We start from the raw sequence: 19424 nt of genomic DNA on the forward strand, positions 1-19424 counted from the left end.
TAGTTTATCATAACAATCAGTTTTTCCAATTATTGTCATTTGACCTCCCAGTTTTCTTCAATTCTCTTTGTTCTCTAATCTCCATTGACACTAAAAGATTAAAACTATAACTGATAAGAAGGGGACCCCAGCACCATTTCAGGGGCAGGCCTTTAAAACCATTGAAGGGTTTTATTATTTAGTCTTTGCTGAGTTGTTAGTGGACCCACCTCCTCGATGTTAACTGGAGTTTTGAGTTGGTTAGAATATTAGATTATCAAAATTTAATAACTTCAATTATTTTTTTAATTCAATCTGTACAGATAACATTCTTCAAAGCTGCAGAGTATAAAAGGCTGCTCCATGATGCTAATTATCCAACACATCGAGCTTCTTGTTTAACAGCATAACACACATACTCTCTCTGTTCTCTGCATAACAGAAACAGAACCAGTGGAGAAACCTTTACTTCTCTCCAGTCCATTTGTTTTATTGAAACCCAAATCAGATAAACAAGAATGGAGCATGTAGAAGGTTTATCAGAGGGAGAATGGAGTTCTTACAGTGGAATGTTCTCCACAGATGAGTCAGATTTCATGGCACAATTGCTTGGGTCCTTCCCCATTCCCCATGATCACGAAGCTGGATCGACCTTGAGCTTAGGTACTCTTTCGTCGCTTTGGCCGGGTCATGATGCTGCCGCTGGCAATACTACTGGGAGTGATGAGAGCACATACTATGGTTCAGATGGTGTGAATTCCAGTTTGATCTGTTACCCTCAAGGGAGTAGCTATAGCAGTGGGAGTTATAGCAGTGGCAGTAGTGGCCTCTTACTACCATCACACCACCACAATGGCCACCACTACTATTTGAGCCATTCAAATCAAACCTTGGCGACCAGTAGCAACAGCTCCATGTCCATGGATTTCACTATGATTAACCCCTCCATTCAGCTCTTTGCTGAGAATAACTCAGGGGAAGAAATTGCTTGCTTGAATGAAGACATGAGCAGTGACAGTGCACATGAGTCTGGTGGATCCCCAGAGGCCGCGGCCACCATTTCTCTTCACGAGAAGAAAATTCAGCAAGTAAAGAGGAGACCTGCGATGCCAGATCCCAATGTCAACCCAGAAGAAAAATCTGAATACTCAAGGAAGAAGCCTCGGATTCCAACAGGAGAAGTAAGTGTCATATGATAGCCAGTAATTTCTTTTGATCATCTTTAAGAGCCAGACAACATACCCACAAGTCTCCACATTTCCGCATGAAACCTAGCACAGTTTTGTTTTTTCATGTTTTCTCATAGAGTATTTGTAACTTAAATTACAGGTTCAAAAGACTAAGAAAAATGTGCAATCAAAGAAAACCCAGAAGCTGAACCTAAACAGCAATGATGATGAAGAGAATGCTGGTACAAACGTGCAGACTTCTAGCAGTGACTGCTCCGAAGACGACTCCAATGCTTCACAGGAGCTAAATGGAGGAGGTGCAACTTCAAGCTCCAAAGGTCCTGAAGCTCTAAACATAATAATGAAAGGGAAAACAAGAGCCAGTAGGGGTTCAGCCACAGATCCCCAGAGCCTCTATGCTCGGGTAAACAACTCTTACAACTAGTACAAACTCAAATGATCCGTAATGAATAATCATCTTAATCTAAGGCATTACTTTCTCTCAATTTACAGAAGCGAAGAGAAAGAATCAACGAGCGACTAAGAATCCTACAAAATCTTGTACCTAATGGCACAAAGGTGAGAAACTAAAGCCATGAAAACCTGGTCTTGTATTACTGTTCTTTAAATGATCAACATTGCATCATCTATTCTTCAACTCATTCTCTCTTAAATGGATATATGTTGCAGGTAGACATCAGTACAATGCTAGAAGAAGCTGTACAGTATGTCAAATTTTTGCAGCTCCAAATCAAGGTAAGAACACTTGCAAGTAATCTACTTTTCAGTTTTTAGGTTCCCACAACACCAAAATATATCCATTAGAGAAAGTAAACTAATTTTATTTTTTACCCAATTTTCTCTTTGGATCTTTGTAGCTCTTGAGCTCTGATGATCTATGGATGTATGCTCCCATTGCTTACAATGGAATGGACATTGGGCTCGACTTGAAGCTATCTACAACCAGATGATGATGATAATGACAACTTTGGAAGGCATGCAGAAGGTGCTGCTGGATAACTATGATGTTAATAAGTCAATCCATTTACTACTTCAGCTCGTTAGATTTAACACTTAACAGAAAAGAACAGAGGAAAGAGACTTGTTAATTCATATCTTGTAATGAGTTGATCATCCAAATATGTAATTCAGAAACCCTTTTCTCAGTCTGTCTTTTTCCCCTCATTTGGTTCTGTTTCCAACATCCCACCATGTGAACTGAAACTGCTGGAGATGAGAACTTAGTTTACGGGAACAATTATTTCTTTAAATTTTCTCATCTCTGCAGTTGGCAAAACATGGTTAAAATGAGAACAACAGAAGTACTTAAAAATTATTATTATTATTATTATTTTTTTTTTTGTTAAAGGTTTTTCTATGGGACAAATAAGCTGACTAATGTTCAATGAACTGATGAGAACTATTAACAAACGATGATACTAAAAAAAATAATGTGAACAGACAACAAAGGAATTTAAAAACATGTCATGCCCACAATCTCCGAATGAACCAATTGACTTCATATTATAATAGAATATCTTAAAAGTTGTGTAGAACTCTAGTAAATTTTCCCAATGACTTAATCATGATCTAATTTATTGCAATAGATTGGGTTTATAACAGATAAGATACAGATGAATCTCTGGAACAATCTTATATTTGGTATTTTGATTGATGTGGTCAGATAAGAGCAGGAGTTAACCTATTTTTATGTTGGAACTGGTAGCTAGATATTATGGGGTGGGGACTATTAGGTATACCATTAGAGAGAGAGGCAAATACAAGAACTATTCACTAAAAGGCATCAGGCATTACCAACTAAACAACCTTCGATGATAATAGGAGAGATAACACATTGTTCAAGTGAAAAAGAATCACAATTTCAGGCCATTGGATGACGAAAAGCGATAGAAGATGCCTCTGGGCTTCATGTGAGTCAGTGACCGGATAACCTTCTCTATTTGTTTGAGTTCTTAAACAACGAAATGCTGGGAAGACTGCACAAACATGAGAAAGAACACAAGCAAGTAATCATGTATACCAAGATGAAAAACTTCACATGATTTGGCATTAAACTCTACATCTATTCAAGTGAGTTAATATAAAAAAGGGCAAATCTTGTGCCTGAGACTTTTGCAAAAGCAAAGTCCAGAGGGACAGTTTTTCTACACAAGCTATTTCAATGCCTTGCCCTCATGCTACATTAGAATATTAGATCAGAACTCATTGAACTTTTCTGATGAGTTGTTTTCTGATTTGATTAGGATGAAAAGTTTCGATATTCCCCTTCTCATGCTAACTTCCTATGCAGCTGTGCATGAAATTTCTGCTGGCTAAAACTAATATGTTCCATGACTATTGGTAATCTTGAAGAGCAACTGTATCAGATAGACATCATATGATCACCAACTCGTATAGACATCATATGATCACCATATCTTTAACATCTAGGTCCCAAAAACCATACATTTACCAATTAAAAATGATAATACAGTGGAGTGGGCCATTTAGTGAGAGAATTTAGGCCGCATCAACCAATTAACACTACGGAAATTACATCAACAGTTCTTAGATAACATCCAGAACCTGAGTCATGACAAGAACAGTGATTCCAAGAATTATAGTCCGTCTTCTAGTCTCTCCATCAATCCAACCTACTTTAAATTTCCCCCACTCATCTTGCACCAAGGGGGCTAAGCTTGTGTGCTCAAACCTCTTACGAATCCACCATAAATTTACAAAATCTTGAGGCCCCGCTCTCTGGAGATACTTCAAGCGATTGAAAGCAACGCAAACTATATTTCTGCACTGGTTGAGGATGCATGGAAGTTCAACAGCAAGGATCCTGTGTTCATGCACGATCTTCACTGACATGATTTGGGACTTCCGTTTGATTGTCCAGTGGCATATACTGTGCCATTATAGCTCTAATCTCTGAGTCCATGTATGACTGGAAAGACACAAAGATCAGATATTAGCAACCTCACATAACAAGACTAGGCTCAACACACCAGTTGCAATAATCAAATACATGGCTATCATAGTAAGCCCATAGCCCTTTTGAAGTTACACAATCTATTCATCTATATTTGTGAACATAAGGAACAAACTTACTCTCAGTCTATATTTGTAAACAAGATAAGCTCCACCAGCAGCCATGATCAAGCCTATAACAATGGCCCAAACAGCAGCCCACGTACTCCTTGCTTCAGTTGCCTGCTTACCTGAAGATGAACCGTGCAATGAAATCAAGAAAAGCACCCTACAAATAATAGAAGTACCTGCTCATGTCTACCAAATGACAAAACTTCGGGTAAAAAAGAAAAACTCACTTATGCAAGTGTCATGCTCCTTCATGTACAAGAGGTCTCCACTACAAGAGCAGTCATAGCTGCCCCACGTATTGGTACACGTGCATTCAGGGCATTGGCAAGCCTTTTTCTCTTTGCACTCATCAATATCTATCAATACAGGAGATCAGAGCAATTGTAGTTAAAAGTTGCACTTATAATTCATGCTAGAATTGAAGTAGATACACTAATACATCTCAGTCCATAATAAAAAAAGAGCACACTTCCAAGTGGTTAACCCAGGCACCGCCTAGCCCTAGAGAAGCATAATTGGAAAACCATAGCAATTATTTCCCTTGCACAATTTCTAATGTATGTACAATATGTATTTAGGCAGATTGAACCTGGCATAGGATATTGACTTAACACCCCCATCATTTCTTTTTCTCTTTATGCCCCTTCCTTTACCAATAATCTAGAACAGAAATGCCGGTCTGTGAGCATTCTTACCTTCACAATTTTTTACTCCATCTCCTCTAAATCCAGGGGGACACTCGCATTTATTTTCCTTGCTATCCTGATGTTGAAAGAGGGAAATAATTAAAATACTCATCAAAATCCAACCACTAAAGAGGAAACAATTGAAGAATCACCAACCACGCAAGCTGAGAAAGTGTGACCATCTTTAGTTTTCTGCCAACAACCCCCGTTATTTATTTTGCACCATCCAGGTCCACTTGCTGCAAGGCACACAAGGAAAGAAAGAGGAGGGGGGGGACTCGTATGTAATAACTAATAACATAGTAAAAGGTCACAAGATGCAACAAGGAAACAAACTATATGCAATAGGAATTCAACCAGAAGAAACTGCAACAGAAAACAAGCACATTTTATCCCATGTAAATATATATAGCTTTTTTTTTTTTTTTTTGGTGGGGGGGGGGGGGGGAGGATGAATGAACCCCCAAGGGGGGGCCGCGAGGGGGGGGCACGGTCGGGAACCCAGGCCCATAGCAATCTCAGGAGGAGAAATTAACCAAGACCCTAGGAGACAACAATAACTCTTTATAGAACATTAAAAACGAGGTACAATCAAATTCACAACAGAGGGTTATACAAATTTACCTTTGCAAGTACTATAACCATCTCCCTTGAACTGAACACCATTAATCAGGGGACACTCACACACTTTTCCTCGGAATGTATCCTATGAAAACAATGCAACTATTAACAGGGAGAGAAACAGCTGAACATATCAATCTACATGGCTGAAGTTAAAACCTTGCAGGCAGTAGCATTAAGTGATTTATCTTGCCAGCAACCACCATTATTATCTAAACACTCATTCGTCTCTATATCTGCAAGAAGATCCAATGAGAGGATAGTCACAACTCACAAGTAAGCAAACAACCTGAGGAATCACAATTCCAAAATTGACTCTTTGAGTTATTAATAATTCTCACCACCACTCAAGCACACAGCTGGATCAGTAGTTTCCTCAAAACCAGAACAAATAGCCTTCAAAACAGCAGCTTTCTGTAACTTCCCTGTTTCAACATATTATAGAATGAGAAGTATGCCAGAAATTATTACAGAAAAAAGGGAAAGCTTCCAATACTAACCTCGATACTGTCGATTGTTAACAACAAGGGTAGGTAGTATGGTCACATCACCTCTTGATCCTTTCCCAACCTATAGAAGTTTTCTTATCATGTTATAGTTCAAATAACAGTTCCAAAGGATGTTCTATAGATTAGGCATTCAAATTCACTGAAATATGGAACAAAAGCATTTACATAAAGGAGGTGGAGCCACCTACTTGGGCTTCCTGCTCTTCTTCTAACACAGGATTTTTAGAGTCAGCATTGGGGTCTCCCATACAGTTCTCAATCTTTCTACCATCAAGACCTGTCCAAATGCGAACTTTATGTTAACTTGTATTTAATGATGAACTAATCTTAGATCTAGGTTAGCAGCAACAAATCTACCTAGAGATTTGATAACAGCATCAGCACATTTGTTGTTGTACTTCTTTTCCTTCATTGGACATCTTATTTGAAAATCAGTTACATAATCCCACCAAACCCAAGGCTTTTTGCTCTCACTTGCCACTTTGAAAACACATAATTGCCTCAAATTTTCAATAACAACATCTTTCCCTTCATAACCTTGACTGAAATCCTGCTCAGGGTCAGGCGCGCAATATCTTCCATGATTTATGCACTGGGATCTGCATTGTTTGCTTACAGTGAATGCTCGAGGACAGTACCAGGTTATATAATGGGGCGTGAACTGTGTATATCCACCTTTTTCAAGAATCTGTGCTGCACCCTTGAAATCCTTTAAAAACTCCATCAGCATATCACATTTTGTCCCACATTCATCATTGCTATTGGTCCATAACTCATACTCCACACGGTCATCTGGATGTGGAACAGCTTCTCTCCAGTCGAGGTTCACATTGACCATATCCCCAACCCTGATTGCCTTCTTCAATTTTTCACCGAAGTCTTTATCAATAAGGGCAGATGGAATTGTTATGTTTTCAACATACTTTGAAGATGCCCCATCCTCTTGGGGTGTATCCATCGTTATCAGTGGTTCTTCTATATCATCTGCTACAAGCACTGCAGCAGCCCCAGCTTTCTGTGCATTCCAAACCTTTAAGGCAAAAAAGCAATCTGTACAGGAATATGAAGTGTTCCAGTCCATTAAATGCAACTTCATTAATACAAGAGTTGACATTTGATAGTACAAGTAACTAAAAGCAGTTGATGTATCCAGGGTTGGAAAACCCCCCCCCCCCCCCCCCCCCAAAAAAAAAATAATAATAATAATGGGCCCAAGCTCAACGATGAATCAAGGAGGCCAAATCCATCCCAAGGGTAGAATGGTCAATTCTTACCCCTAGATCGAGCTATAAGGAAGCCCAAAATCCAGTAGTTCAGTTTATTTAGAAGTGTGAAATTAAGTCATTTCTTTTGATGTTTCAATTGGAATGAGTCATAGAGTTGTGTTAAATTAGGAAGAGTTATCTCCTTTTTGGGTCTAGTTTGTTTGTAATATGAAGTTATATAATTAGCATTAGATGACTGAAGTGAGATCTTAGATCTGAGGGCTGAGATCACGTAGTAATTAGATACATTTTCAAAGTCTAAGTTAAGTTGTGATGGGACCTAACAGTCGGGGTGACCCAATATGAGTTTGAATTCTTTGTTATAGGCTATTCTAATGTAAGTTTTTTCAGATTGGATTAATTGATTGAAATAGAGTTTGAATATTGACTTGGGAAGCCGCGGGGATCCTTGGAGGAGAACCTGTGGTTGGCTTGGTGTTTTGTTTCTTCAACTTTCTAGACATTTACTCACTGTTTACAGCATTCAAACAACAGTCAAAGTCATCCTTCTCCACATACAAGTAAGTACAGACCCTTCCCCCATCATTACAGCTCCTTTGCCAAACCCTAGAAGCCATCTCTATCTCCTTCTTCCCATGTTTTCATATCCCACCCCAACTAGGACTCCCTCGTTCCAGGCCCAAAACGCAACATTATACCTTCTATAGGATCGCCCAAAAGCCTGTTGAACAAGAATCTAATCTCAGTTTCACCATAAAAACCCTAGTTTTGGAGCAGAAAAGTTTCTGCATTTCATCTTCCTTGCAGAGCAGTTACAGAATTTTTTTTTCAAACTTCCAGAAAACCCTAAAACTTTCCAAACTTAATTCCCTTCTCTGAAACCGTTTCTAATCTGCAGACTAGCAGTTCTACTACTTCTGAATATTGGAGGCAGCAACCCCTAATCCATCACCCAGCCCAACTGAAACCCTAGGTTGACCTAAAAATCCAAATTTTGAATTCTGAGTTTTGAATTCCCTTAAGTTTCAGACTTACTTTAGCACTCCAGCAGCCTTGGAGACCACTTTAAATCCTAGCCAAAACACCAAGAAACCCCAGTTGAGTGTTGGTTCCCTTCTAGAAGATCCTGGAAGATTAACCCTAAACCTGGATTTACATCAAGAACAGATACAATAACAACAATCGTTAAATCTATGAAAATATCAACACACTTGTGCACAGTCCGACAAACTGAGAGCAAAACCAGAAATTTATCTATGTAAAGTGTCTAGTCAGTTAGTTGGCTCACATAACAAACAAGCAAAATGGCAGATCAGTTCAGATTCCAGATTTTACTACAACCTATTAAAACCTGTTCCTCATGACAACAATTAACTCTAACCTATAGCTGGACTTAACATTCCCCCAACTATCAATCCTCACCAGGCAAAAATCAAATAACATAGCCCAGGTCAGTATGTCACCTTGTCTTACTTATGGATGATCAACCCCAAACCTGAACTTGGAAATTTGATCAATCCTACTCTACTCTCTTTCAAAATCTTTTTTTTTTTTTATCAACCATATTTTTCTCTGGTTCAAAGTTGTAGAAAAACCATATATACCTCTTCTGAATAGCCTATGAAGCAGTTTCATATAAAAGGTCAGTCAGGTTGTGTTAAGTTGCAAATCTTTTAGAGAAAAGTTGTTTGATTGCAAATATATAACAATCCTGCATTGGTTGTCTATGTACAGGAAAGAAGAATTGATATCAGGTGGATCTAGCAAAAGCATATGCAAATTCAAAACCCCTCCCTTCTCTCCCTCTCCTCTCCTCATAGCCACTAAGAATGGATGGAATACATGAAGTGAGCTGCATTTATCTACGCCAAACAAACAGGGAAATGCAGAAGGTTAAAAAAGAGAGTGCAATATCATTAGCCCCAAGATCTGTGGAGCAACTGAGTCCAATTACATAACATGTTTCAATATGGGAACTTCATCCATTTAGAACAGTCCACTCCACGCCACTCTATACATGCTAGTGCTTAAAATACAACTGGTTGCAAGTGTTAAAGCAGACAAAGTACAGTCGATGAATACATCACACATGACTTATGAAGATACAGATTCCACCAAAAATCTCAATGTAACTTTCTAAGCAAATAAATGAATACATTTGGCATTAATAGAAAGTACTAACAAGTTCCATCCATCCCCACTTCATTTTTCAGAGTCCAAAATTCAGAATTCAGAATCAAGTAATACCTCCTCGGTCGACCAGAACAAATGTTGGGAGAGCTCCAGCTTTTGGCTTGAAAGATATGCCAAAGTCGTCAAAATCTTTACAACCCTTCATGTTCTGCTTCGGATACACAACCGCCCCGGCCATGCTTCCTCCATATTGGGGTATTCCAAAGTTTCCGATGGAGCTGTCATAACTACCTTTAATACTATCCGGCGATGACACAGTTAAGCTGTTCTTCTCCACCACGAACCTTGCCGTCGCCCGAGATATAAAAGAAACCCAAAACGAAAGCAACAGAAACCCTAGACTAAACCCCAACACTGATCCCTGCTTCTCCATATTACGAAATTCACTGAGCTCAAAACCAGAGTTAGCGGATGTAAGCAAGGAATTACGATCACAAGATGTGACGATGAAGTTTGAACAATCAACAAACCCTACCTCATTTTCCAGTTCTTAAGAAAGAAATCCTAGTAAGAGATAAGTCTGTAAACTGGAATTTTTAGTTACACTGTTTCAAGAAAAATATATGTGACAGAGAATGCAACAAACAGGAAACCAAATTCCGCCAGAAAACGGATGGAAACTTCAAAATTGATTACTGTTAGCAGAGTTGCAGTGGCGTTTTTTATTGTGATCCTTCAATTTTGATGCAGCTTCTCTTGACCGTTCAACAATTCATGTCATTCCGTGAAGTACAACGAAACTAGAGAAAGGGCGGAAAAGAGATTTTGTTAGTGTTGAGTGTTCCCTGCTCTGGTCTTGTTACTCCGTGTGGGGAACGTTCCGGAAAGATGGATTCTTGTTTCGTTCTCTAATTGGGTTTCTTGTTTGATTAGCCACCAGTCAAGTCTATTTTTGGTACAAACTTGCCACTAGTTACGCTACGCTCGCATGCCGTAGCGATCTTTTTGCCGACACGTGGTTATTCTAATCAAGGCAAGTGTGGCTGTGTGGGGGTAAATGGGTAATATCATTTAATATCGGTCAAGACGTAAGTGAATCGCAGCGGCAGGGCTACGACACGATATAAGCTGAACAAGAAAATGATACATGTCACAAATTAAAAAGATAAGCATTCATTTGTTTGAAAGAATTCAAGTGGAGTGGGAAAAAATTCCACCATCTTTCAAAGTCACAAATTTAGTGGAATATGCTAACTCATATTTATAACTTTTCTGCAAAATATTTTTATTTTTTTAATTCTCCCACTCTACTACAGGTATGTCTCAGTCCCACATGTTTATTTTTCTGGCTTTTTTTATCTAGCAAACAATCAATGTTTAATGAAAATTTTTAGGGTTGCCTTGAGTTTTATTTTTAATTTTTTTAATTTTATTGAAATATAATTATATAGAAGCAGCAAGCATAACTCATGGAGGAGGAGACACCTCATGAGTTGCCACTAATATTAATGCACACCCCTGAGGGACTTGAGTTATGTCTAATTTATCAATAAGAACTCTATTAAAAATTAGTCTAAATTATTTTTTATTTATTCATTTTAAATACTACCCTCTCATAGTTATAAGGGAAGGTGACAGCAAAGAATAAAATATTTTAAAAAAATTTAATGCAAAAATATAAACTATATAAATATAATAATTAAAGAAGATGAGTGATTGCAAAAAGTAGAAGAATACGAGTTAAGTATAAGATTTTTCATTCAAAGGTATTATATCTTTTTGAAAAGGGTAAATATCACTTGCCTCCCCTCTTAGTGGATCAAATGACACTTGGACCTCTTTTAGTTGAATAATATCACTTATCTTCTTAACTAGCAAAGTTATCAAATACTCCCCTTTTTTTTTTTTTCAGTTAAGTTTTAACTTTACTGTTAAATATTGTTCTAAAATCCTAAATTACCTTAAACTAAAAAGATATTTTAGTTTAAATTTCAAATTATCCTCAAGTAATATTATTATGAAAGTCTCAAAATATTTTTAATTATCTTAGTAGTTAAAACATTAAATTACTCTTAATTAATTTTATTTCAAGACCCACAAATACTATGTCATTTAATTTAAATGCAGCTCTTTATTACGAATGAATAAAAGAAAAAGAAAAAGAAAAATAAAGAAACAAAGAAAAGAAAACATAAGAAAGACGTTCAAATTTGTTTGATTAATTATGATGAAAAAGAAATGTATAGATAAAGAACATAGGAGAATTGTAGAATTTATTAATAAAATTAATAAAGGAAATTTTAGGGTTTTAACTATTAAAAAAAATTGAGAGTATTTTAGGTTTTAACAGTAATATTAATTGAGGGTAATATTATAAAACATATTTTCAAATCAGGTAATTTGGAGTTTTAAAAAGGTATTAACACTATAAATAGAATTCAATGGAAAAAATTAACAGAAGAATTATGGTGTTTGATAACTTTTATCAGTCTCTATTATAAGATTTTTTCATTGTTTTAAATCATTTGACATCTATTATTCTTATTTTGATTTTTATTTAAAATAATAGAAAAACTTTCAAAATTCATGGATTTTTATTTGCCAATCGCCCGCTGCTGCGCACTCTCCTAATCTGCGCGATCTTGTCACGTGTACAAATGTGAATCAACGGTTGTGAATAAAAGTGAGGGGATATAAGTGTAAATATAGATTTTTTATTTTATAAAATCCCAACTAATTGTTTGAAAATTACAAAAAAAAAATCCCTGGTGTTCACCCGATTGAGATAACGTTTAGGGCTTTTCAATTCTCCCTCTTTCTTCTTACTCTCTTCCGTTCTTCTCGGTCCACTTGCTGTTTACGAGAAACACATCGAACAAAATGAAGATTCTAAATGAATAATAAAGGACGTTTTTTATTTATTTCGATTTGAAGATGATTTCCTTGGCTCTAGCTTTGAGAGCATCTGTGAGTGGCAAATCTTTCAGCTGAAACAGAGACAAGAAGAAACGCACGAAAATAAAATTTGAGTGATCGAGCGCACATTTGGGTCAATTCAAGAATAGCAGTTTCAGTTTCAGATTTGAGCTCGTTGAATGTCAAAGATTTCGTGACAAGGATAACCTAGAAAATCAGGTTTCAAATAAGGTACTTTTTTTCTTCTATTTCTCTGTGATTTCACTGGATTTGGCTTATATCTTTGCAAAAAGTGTTACTTGACGTCCATAAAGTCCCAATTAGATCTTTCTAAAGCTACAGGGAATCAACTGGTGGAGATAAATGAAAATCTGTTCCGTGAAAATGGTTGTTCAGATGGAAGCTTGGAATGCAAACAAGCACAAACCCATGATTTTATATCTTAAATTTCCCATTCTTGTTTTTTGATGTCATTCTGAGAAATTGAGTAAAAGAGGAAAGGTTGAGAGAGAAATATAATCAAGCAGAGCTTGAGTGAACGTAACTGATATTTCAGGGATTTGTTTTTTGTAAATTTCATAAAATTAGTTATGATTTTATAAAATAAAAAAATTTATATTTACACTTACATCGCATTTTTATTTACAGCCGTTGGACTCATATTTGCGCACGTGGCGCGATCGCAGCCGCTAGCTGCTGCTGCAAATAAAAATCCCAAATCCATAATGACTTTTTAATCCACAATGGGGACAATGCATTATCTTCATTTACGCGGTGGCATACTTGAAATTTTAAAATCAAGATGGAGGTATAACGGTAAAAACACATTATTTTATAAAACCCATCCCAAACTGCCTCGAACCCTAACGCGAGCTCTCACTTCTTCTCAACTCTGAAGTTTGAACGGCGACTGCTCAAACTTGCTCTCCTTCAAGGCTTCTCGCTACTGCTACTTCTCTTTTTCTTCTTGAGGTGTGTGTGTTCATTTCTTCTCGCATTTGCTTGAGGTGTGTGTTCATTTCTTCATTGTGTTGTTGCTAGTTATGGTTGGGTTTTCATTTTGTCAGTGATACGATCCACCAAATTAGCTAGCTAAAACATCAACAACATCGCATGCAATTCATCTGTTTTTGTGTGTATATGTGTGTCTCTCTGGGTTTTGTAGAGCGAGACGAACGAGGTAACCTCGAGCCAAGGGAATAAGATTTCAATGACTCTGTAAAAATAACGGGAATAAGAGAGAATGACAGATATAGAAGAGAAGAATGACAAAACGTAAATAGAAGACTGGATGTAATGCGTTGTTAGCGATGGTAAGGCATAGAAGAAGCAAGCGAGAGTTGGTTAAATCTCAATTTTGTTATTGGTGGGATTGTATCCCGCTGTGCTAAGTTTCTTGAGGGAAATGGTAGAGTTGCAGAAAAGCTTTTTATCTAACTGGGGCCTTAAGTTGGATTGGAGAAGGAAGAGAGTTGGTTAAATATCACCCCCGAGAGTGAAACCCTAGCCATTGGAAATCTCAATTCTTTCAATCTTTCTATTTCTTGTTTTCTTTTACCCCTTTTTCTTTCCCCAGAGTCCATGACAGACAATTCTGGGTGGGTCGTCTATCTATTACTTGTTTCAACTTCCAAGACTAGCTAGCTTGCTTGCTGCCTCCCTTGAGCCTGTGAAACATATTTGGCTCTTGGGGATAGTTAAAGCTGTTCCAGATGTGGTAGTTCTACTGGGTTTTCTATATTTCGTGAATGCTCTTAACTGCTGTTTTTGTTTTAGGTCTAGTTGTTACTCGTGTACCTGATGATAGGTTTATGGAAATTATTTGTGGCATTACATAGATGTAAAGCTGTGTGGAATTAAATGTGAGTGAATGTGGGGTAGGTGTGGGCGATGGGAGAGACTGTTCATGGTATTGATAGAGAGTATTGCAGAGCTTGTTGGGTTTTCTCTATTGGTGAAGACATGGCCGACATGCAGCGCCTTGTGTTACTCAATATTCTCTTTGATTCCTTAAAGGTTGCTGCTCGGTTTTGCAGGCATTCTCCAATTCTTTCTCTTGCCAGTAAAGTTTTTATAAGTTGATCTTTATCGAAGGTAACTTTGCCTTTTGAGCTGACTTAGATAAAACCTAACAGATAGAGTAATTACAATGGTTTCTAAATTAGAGGAACGACGAAAGTACACCCTTGGTGAAGAGTATTCTTCCCTCCATAAAGTCAAGTGTAATTCCATAACTAAAGTTTGTTACTATCTGAAGCAAGTTCCTTACTGTGTTAGGTGCATTTCATATTAACTCTTCTCTTATTTTCTTTCCAGCCTTAATATTAGTGAGAAAGCAAGTGATATCAGTCAGAATTTTTATTCACCATACTCTGTTTCCATGCTAAATTAAGTCATGTTTTGGGTAATCAATCACTGTCCTTAGGAGTTTTTGACTTCAGTTTTGGCCGACATGATCTCCGGCTTGCTATATCCTGGAAGTTCCTAATTTCAAATAACTCTAGTTGCTATATTTGAAACTATCCCGAAGAATCCTATGAGGCTGTATTAAAATGAATTGGTGCAAGCACAATATGTTATATATTAGGCCTAGTTATAAACTCCTGTTGGCAATCTGCAGCCTTTAACAAAAACTGAACAGAGGGAGAGTGGGCTTTTCCCAAATATTTCGCTTGTTCCATCAGTTTAGTGTTGACTGTTCCCACCATGACTCAATGGTGAATTAGGCAATTGGACATCAAGGAAGCAAGCATTCTTACGTGGGTATTTGCACACTCCAGTGTATAAATGAATTAGCCTTTGGGGTTCATTGATAGTTCAGCCCAAGGATGTTTGTAAATTGCATCGGTCCGAGGGGGAAGTAAGTGATATTATCCAACTAAGAGAGGGTTCAAGTGTCATTTGGTCAACTAAGAGGGAAGGTAAGTGATATTTACCATTTTGAAAATTGTAACTTGTTTACATACATTAACTTTGATTTTATAACCAGAAAGTGTGTTATTGATATATTTTTTTTCGCTATAGGAGGGTATAATTAATAATTTGAATAACTTAGGGAGTGGTATTAACTTTAGGGGATAACTCAAGGGTAGTGTTGAATTTTTTTCCAAAAATTAACTTATTCTACATTCCAATAGATCCACACAAAGTGTTATGTATAGACGACATAACCGAAAACGATACGACACGTGGTTATGTCTCTCTCTCTTTTTTTTATATATTTTATTATTATTATTATTATTTCTTTTGGGTATAGAATGGGATTAGGAGATCCAAGATAGAGCTCAATTTGTGCTATTCACTTTGTCTACCTCTAGGGGTCGGAAAGAACAACGAAGAATTCATGGGAACCTCTCGGCTCCTTCGCCATCCAATCAACAACCTGGTTTGCCTCTCTAAATGCATGTTTGAAACACATGGGATTGAAGATTCCAATCAAACTTTTGATGCTCATAACCACTTGAGCACAATGCCCTTGTAGTTGACCACTTGGAGCGATGAGAAACTTATGGCCTTTGATGAATCGGATTCAACTAGGAGTGGTAGAAAACCTTGATGGTGGCCTTGAATGCCTTATAGGATAGCTTATAATTCGGCTTCTAGAACAGGGGCATTCTAAAATTTCTCTTTGTAAAACCTCCTTTGTAATCACCATTAGAATCCCTTAGAAGTCCTCCCACCTAGGTGAAACCCCTCTTTTAAAGTAATGCATAATCTATATTACATTTGAACGAGCCCTCTACCGGTGGTTTCCACCTTTGGAATCGCTTAAAAGTTCCTGGGGTTTATTTTATGAAAAATGCACGATTTCCAAGCCTCTTGGACAGTGAATGATAGTCAACCGCAAGCTGCACTGCGTGCCCTGGTCTTTTAAAATCCTCATGCAAGTCCCTATTTCTCCATACTCATATACAACTAACAATATAAACAAACTTGGTTGCCCATTCCTTGTGCCACTTCAAAGCTCCCCTCCCCACATATGTTAGACTGTAACCATTCGCCTCTTTTGCAAATATAAAACCATATGGGATGAATGAGATACATTTCCACGTACCTTCCATTTAAAACAAACTTTGACACTTCTTTAGTTCTCCATGTGTTTGGGATTGGTGCAATACAACAATAGCTTGTTCTTCGTAAAAAAATTGGTTGTTCAACAATCTGTATGGCAATTTTCCAAGACCAGTGGGGGCAACTGTGCACATTGATCTCCATAGAGGGGAGTCAATAGCACCCCCTAAAAGGACTATTTCCTTCTATTGCCACCATATTTAACTTTAGGCATTACCCGCCCATAATGACTTGTCGGGCTAAATATTCCCCGAAAGCGCCATTCACTTTTTCGAAACCCCCATTCCTCCTTTAGATCTACAAAGTTTATCCAATGCAACCATGTGAGCTTTCTTTTGATCACTGCTATAACCCCAAACGAAAGCTCGAGTTGCTTGTTCTACTTCTTGTAAAATGCCCTTCGATATAGGCCTGACTGCATTGAATAGTAAGGGATAGACATGATCAATGTCTTAGCTAAGGTGACTCTTCCAACGAAAGAGAGAGAGTTAACCTTTCAGGAAGATAGTTGAATTTTCACCTACGACACAATATACTCATAATTGCTTATTTTGTCCTTCCACTCTAGATTGGTAATCCTAGACAACGATCATTGTCATTTGTTTCAGTAAAACCTTTCACTTGGATGATCTCCTTTGTCAAATGTTTAGTTGCATTTGATGAAAATAAAATATATCAGGGTTTAAAAAATATATATGGGTTCAATCCGCATCGACACATGTTAATAAGTAATGAATGGGATTTTATCTTGTCCGTTTCCTTCTGGATGAAGGACACACGTCCATCACTCACATCCAAAAGTTCGGATTAAATTAAAATAATATATATATAATATATATATATATATATATATATATTTTTAAATGTTCAAAATCTTATTTCAATCTTTAGATGTGACTAATGGACATGTGGTCTCCATACAAAGAGAAATAAATGATCCATTTATTTGTTAGAAATGGGCTTGATAAAATTCCGTTTATTATGTATCGACATGTATTGATTTGAGTCGAACCCATATATATTTTTTAAAACTAAATAAAAAATAAAAAAGAAAAATAAAAAAGAGGAAAAAGAGAGACGTATAGCGTGTAGTATCGTTTCATCAGGCGCCTACACGCAGTTTTTCGTGTCGTCCGGACGTAACACTTTGTGTCGATCTATTGGAACGTAGGATAAGTTAATTTTTGGAAAAACTAAAAGAAGGAAAATCAAGGGTTTTTTTTGTAGAGGCGGAATTCAACCTCCTTACTTTTCTTCTCCTCTGTGTTCTTCTTCTTTGCCCGACCCCCTTCTGCTTTTTCTTCCTCCTCCTGCAACCCACCTCCACTTGCCCTGCTTGACTGCTACAACTATCTCGTAGGAAGCCTATTTCAGGTTTTCCTCCCAGAGATCTTCACGTGAAATTTTAAAACGCAGTCATATATCTATGCATTTTTAGTAATAATTATCTGAGTTGTGTCGCTTCAGTTGTAATTTTTTGTTATCTGGTTTGGAGATTTGCGGTTTCAAACGTGACTAGGAACTAGGATGCGATGGCTTGATGGTAGATAAGTAATACCGTTTGGTGGTTAGATATTGGTCTCTTTATTTTTTTTATTTTATATGGAGGAAATTCTTATCAGTAAGCACTTGTTCAGCTATAATACTCTTTACAGGAAATGTGTAGAATCAACCCGAATTCCTGCTTCTAGTGTTTATCCATCTCTGAGTTTTATTGTGATTCAGTCCATCGGTAGTCAGTTTACTGGTTTTTGAAAACCAATAGCAAAGGGATATTTGACTGTAATAGACCAATAAAGAACCAACTGTGGGCTAAAATCAATCGGACCAATAGTGATTGGTTTATCCATGTATAGGGTGGTAGAGCATACAAGGGAATAAATTTGCTGGGCTAGTTACATTTGCTGATTACCTAGGAAGTGTCTCCAGAATCTTGAATTTAGGCTTTCAAAGAGTAATGTGGTTCCAGAGGTAGAACTTCGGATTGATTGTTTAAAACTAGTTTGTGTCATCTATCTACTAAAAATTATTGTTTAGTTACTACATCTTACAGAAGGGGGAATAAAACCTAAAGCTCAATTACTGTTTTGAATTAAAAAACACAGCTGAACTGTTCATTGTTGCTTGTCACTGAACTTGAATGAATGTGTCTGTTTAGAATAAGATCTTTTATAAGTATAATGAATAAAATCTGATATAAAGAGCTGTCATGTTTTCTTGGTGGTTATGAAATAATTCATGTTAAAGTAATAGGTGCATGATAGAATGTTTATTATTAGTTAGTGTTTTTGTTTTAAAATTATATACCATTTCCCTTACATATTTTGATCATTCCATTCAATTGCACGCCTATTGATACTTATATATGATATGATACGATCATACGAGCGTAAACGTCTCTTAAAATCACCTAACTGATACATTCCTGATACTCAATACTTTAAACCTTGTATATAATCATGGTTAAAGCCTCATCTCCTTTCAGCTGAGACCAATCAGTATTGCAGGCATGTGAGATGAGATGAGCTGTTACATCTCTAAAAGTCATTTCCATCTCACCTCTCACATCTCTGTGTGTGTGTGTGTGTGTCTTTGCGTGATCCAGTTATGTTACTATCCCTCTCCCTTCTCTGCTTTTCAAATTCTTCTTCTAAGCCTATAATGCATGATGCCTTCATTGTAGGGTGCTGTACATTGAGTTTGGTGTTAAATTTATGCTACCGTTTCTCTCTGTTTGATTTGCACCTTCCTAGTTGACAACAAGGTCCTTCCTCTTATATAATGTCTTGATTGCAGGGTGCACACATAGAATTTGGAAAGTTGGATTTGCTCTCTGCAATTAAAGATTGAAAATGGAAAGCAAATACACTGTGGAGAGGATGAAGTAGTACCCTACTTTATCCATCAATTTTTTTGTCATAGGTTCTCTTAATATATTGGTCAATAAGAGCCTAAATAATATAAATTTGTTGAGTGCAGTCATTTGGAGAAGCAGAGGGAGATCCTTAT

At 37.0% G+C, this 19424-nt stretch overlaps 2 protein-coding genes and 1 long non-coding RNA gene across 4 annotated transcripts in view; 2 read left to right on the top strand and 1 right to left on the bottom strand.

Annotated features, from left to right (window-relative positions):
- Window positions 1-375: 375 nt before the first annotated feature.
- Window positions 376-2486, top strand: LOC149017229 (uncharacterized). Its single transcript, XM_089154216.1, has 5 exons — window positions 376-1160; window positions 1309-1572; window positions 1662-1727; window positions 1839-1904; window positions 2027-2486. The coding sequence occupies exons 1-5, from the start codon at window positions 498-500 to the stop codon at window positions 2117-2119; spliced, it is 1152 nt and encodes a 383-aa protein (XP_089010342.1). The 5' UTR covers window positions 376-497; the 3' UTR covers window positions 2120-2486.
- A 911-nt stretch (window positions 2487-3397) lies between these two features.
- On the bottom strand, window positions 3398-10332 carry LOC149017230 (vacuolar-sorting receptor 3-like). Its single transcript, XM_089151562.1, has 12 exons — window positions 9543-10332; window positions 6427-7119; window positions 6258-6346; window positions 6061-6130; window positions 5902-5985; window positions 5720-5796; window positions 5564-5645; window positions 5096-5178; window positions 4949-5015; window positions 4481-4609; window positions 4263-4372; window positions 3398-4098 (listed from the first exon to the last, which is right to left on the bottom strand). The coding sequence occupies exons 1-12, from the start codon at window positions 9859-9861 to the stop codon at window positions 4000-4002; spliced, it is 1902 nt and encodes a 633-aa protein (XP_089007688.1). The 5' UTR covers window positions 9862-10332; the 3' UTR covers window positions 3398-3999.
- Window positions 10333-12261: 1929 nt separating this feature from the next.
- The window catches only part of LOC149017231 (uncharacterized), a 37848-nt gene continuing 30685 nt past the window's right edge, over window positions 12262-19424 (top strand). The window contains exon 1 of one of the 2 annotated variants that reach the window (XR_016172793.1): window positions 12262-12575. This is a non-coding gene — a long non-coding RNA (uncharacterized LOC149017231). Of the gene's footprint in view, window positions 12576-13200; window positions 13317-19424 lie in introns of those variants that run through there. The other variant, XR_016172791.1, reaches the window with a different exon arrangement.

This window comes from Hakea prostrata, chromosome 4 (assembly GCF_041222555.1).
Source record: "Hakea prostrata isolate BN-2017 chromosome 4, UWA_Hpros_2, whole genome shotgun sequence".
Taxonomy (NCBI): Eukaryota; Viridiplantae; Streptophyta; class Magnoliopsida; order Proteales; family Proteaceae; genus Hakea; species Hakea prostrata.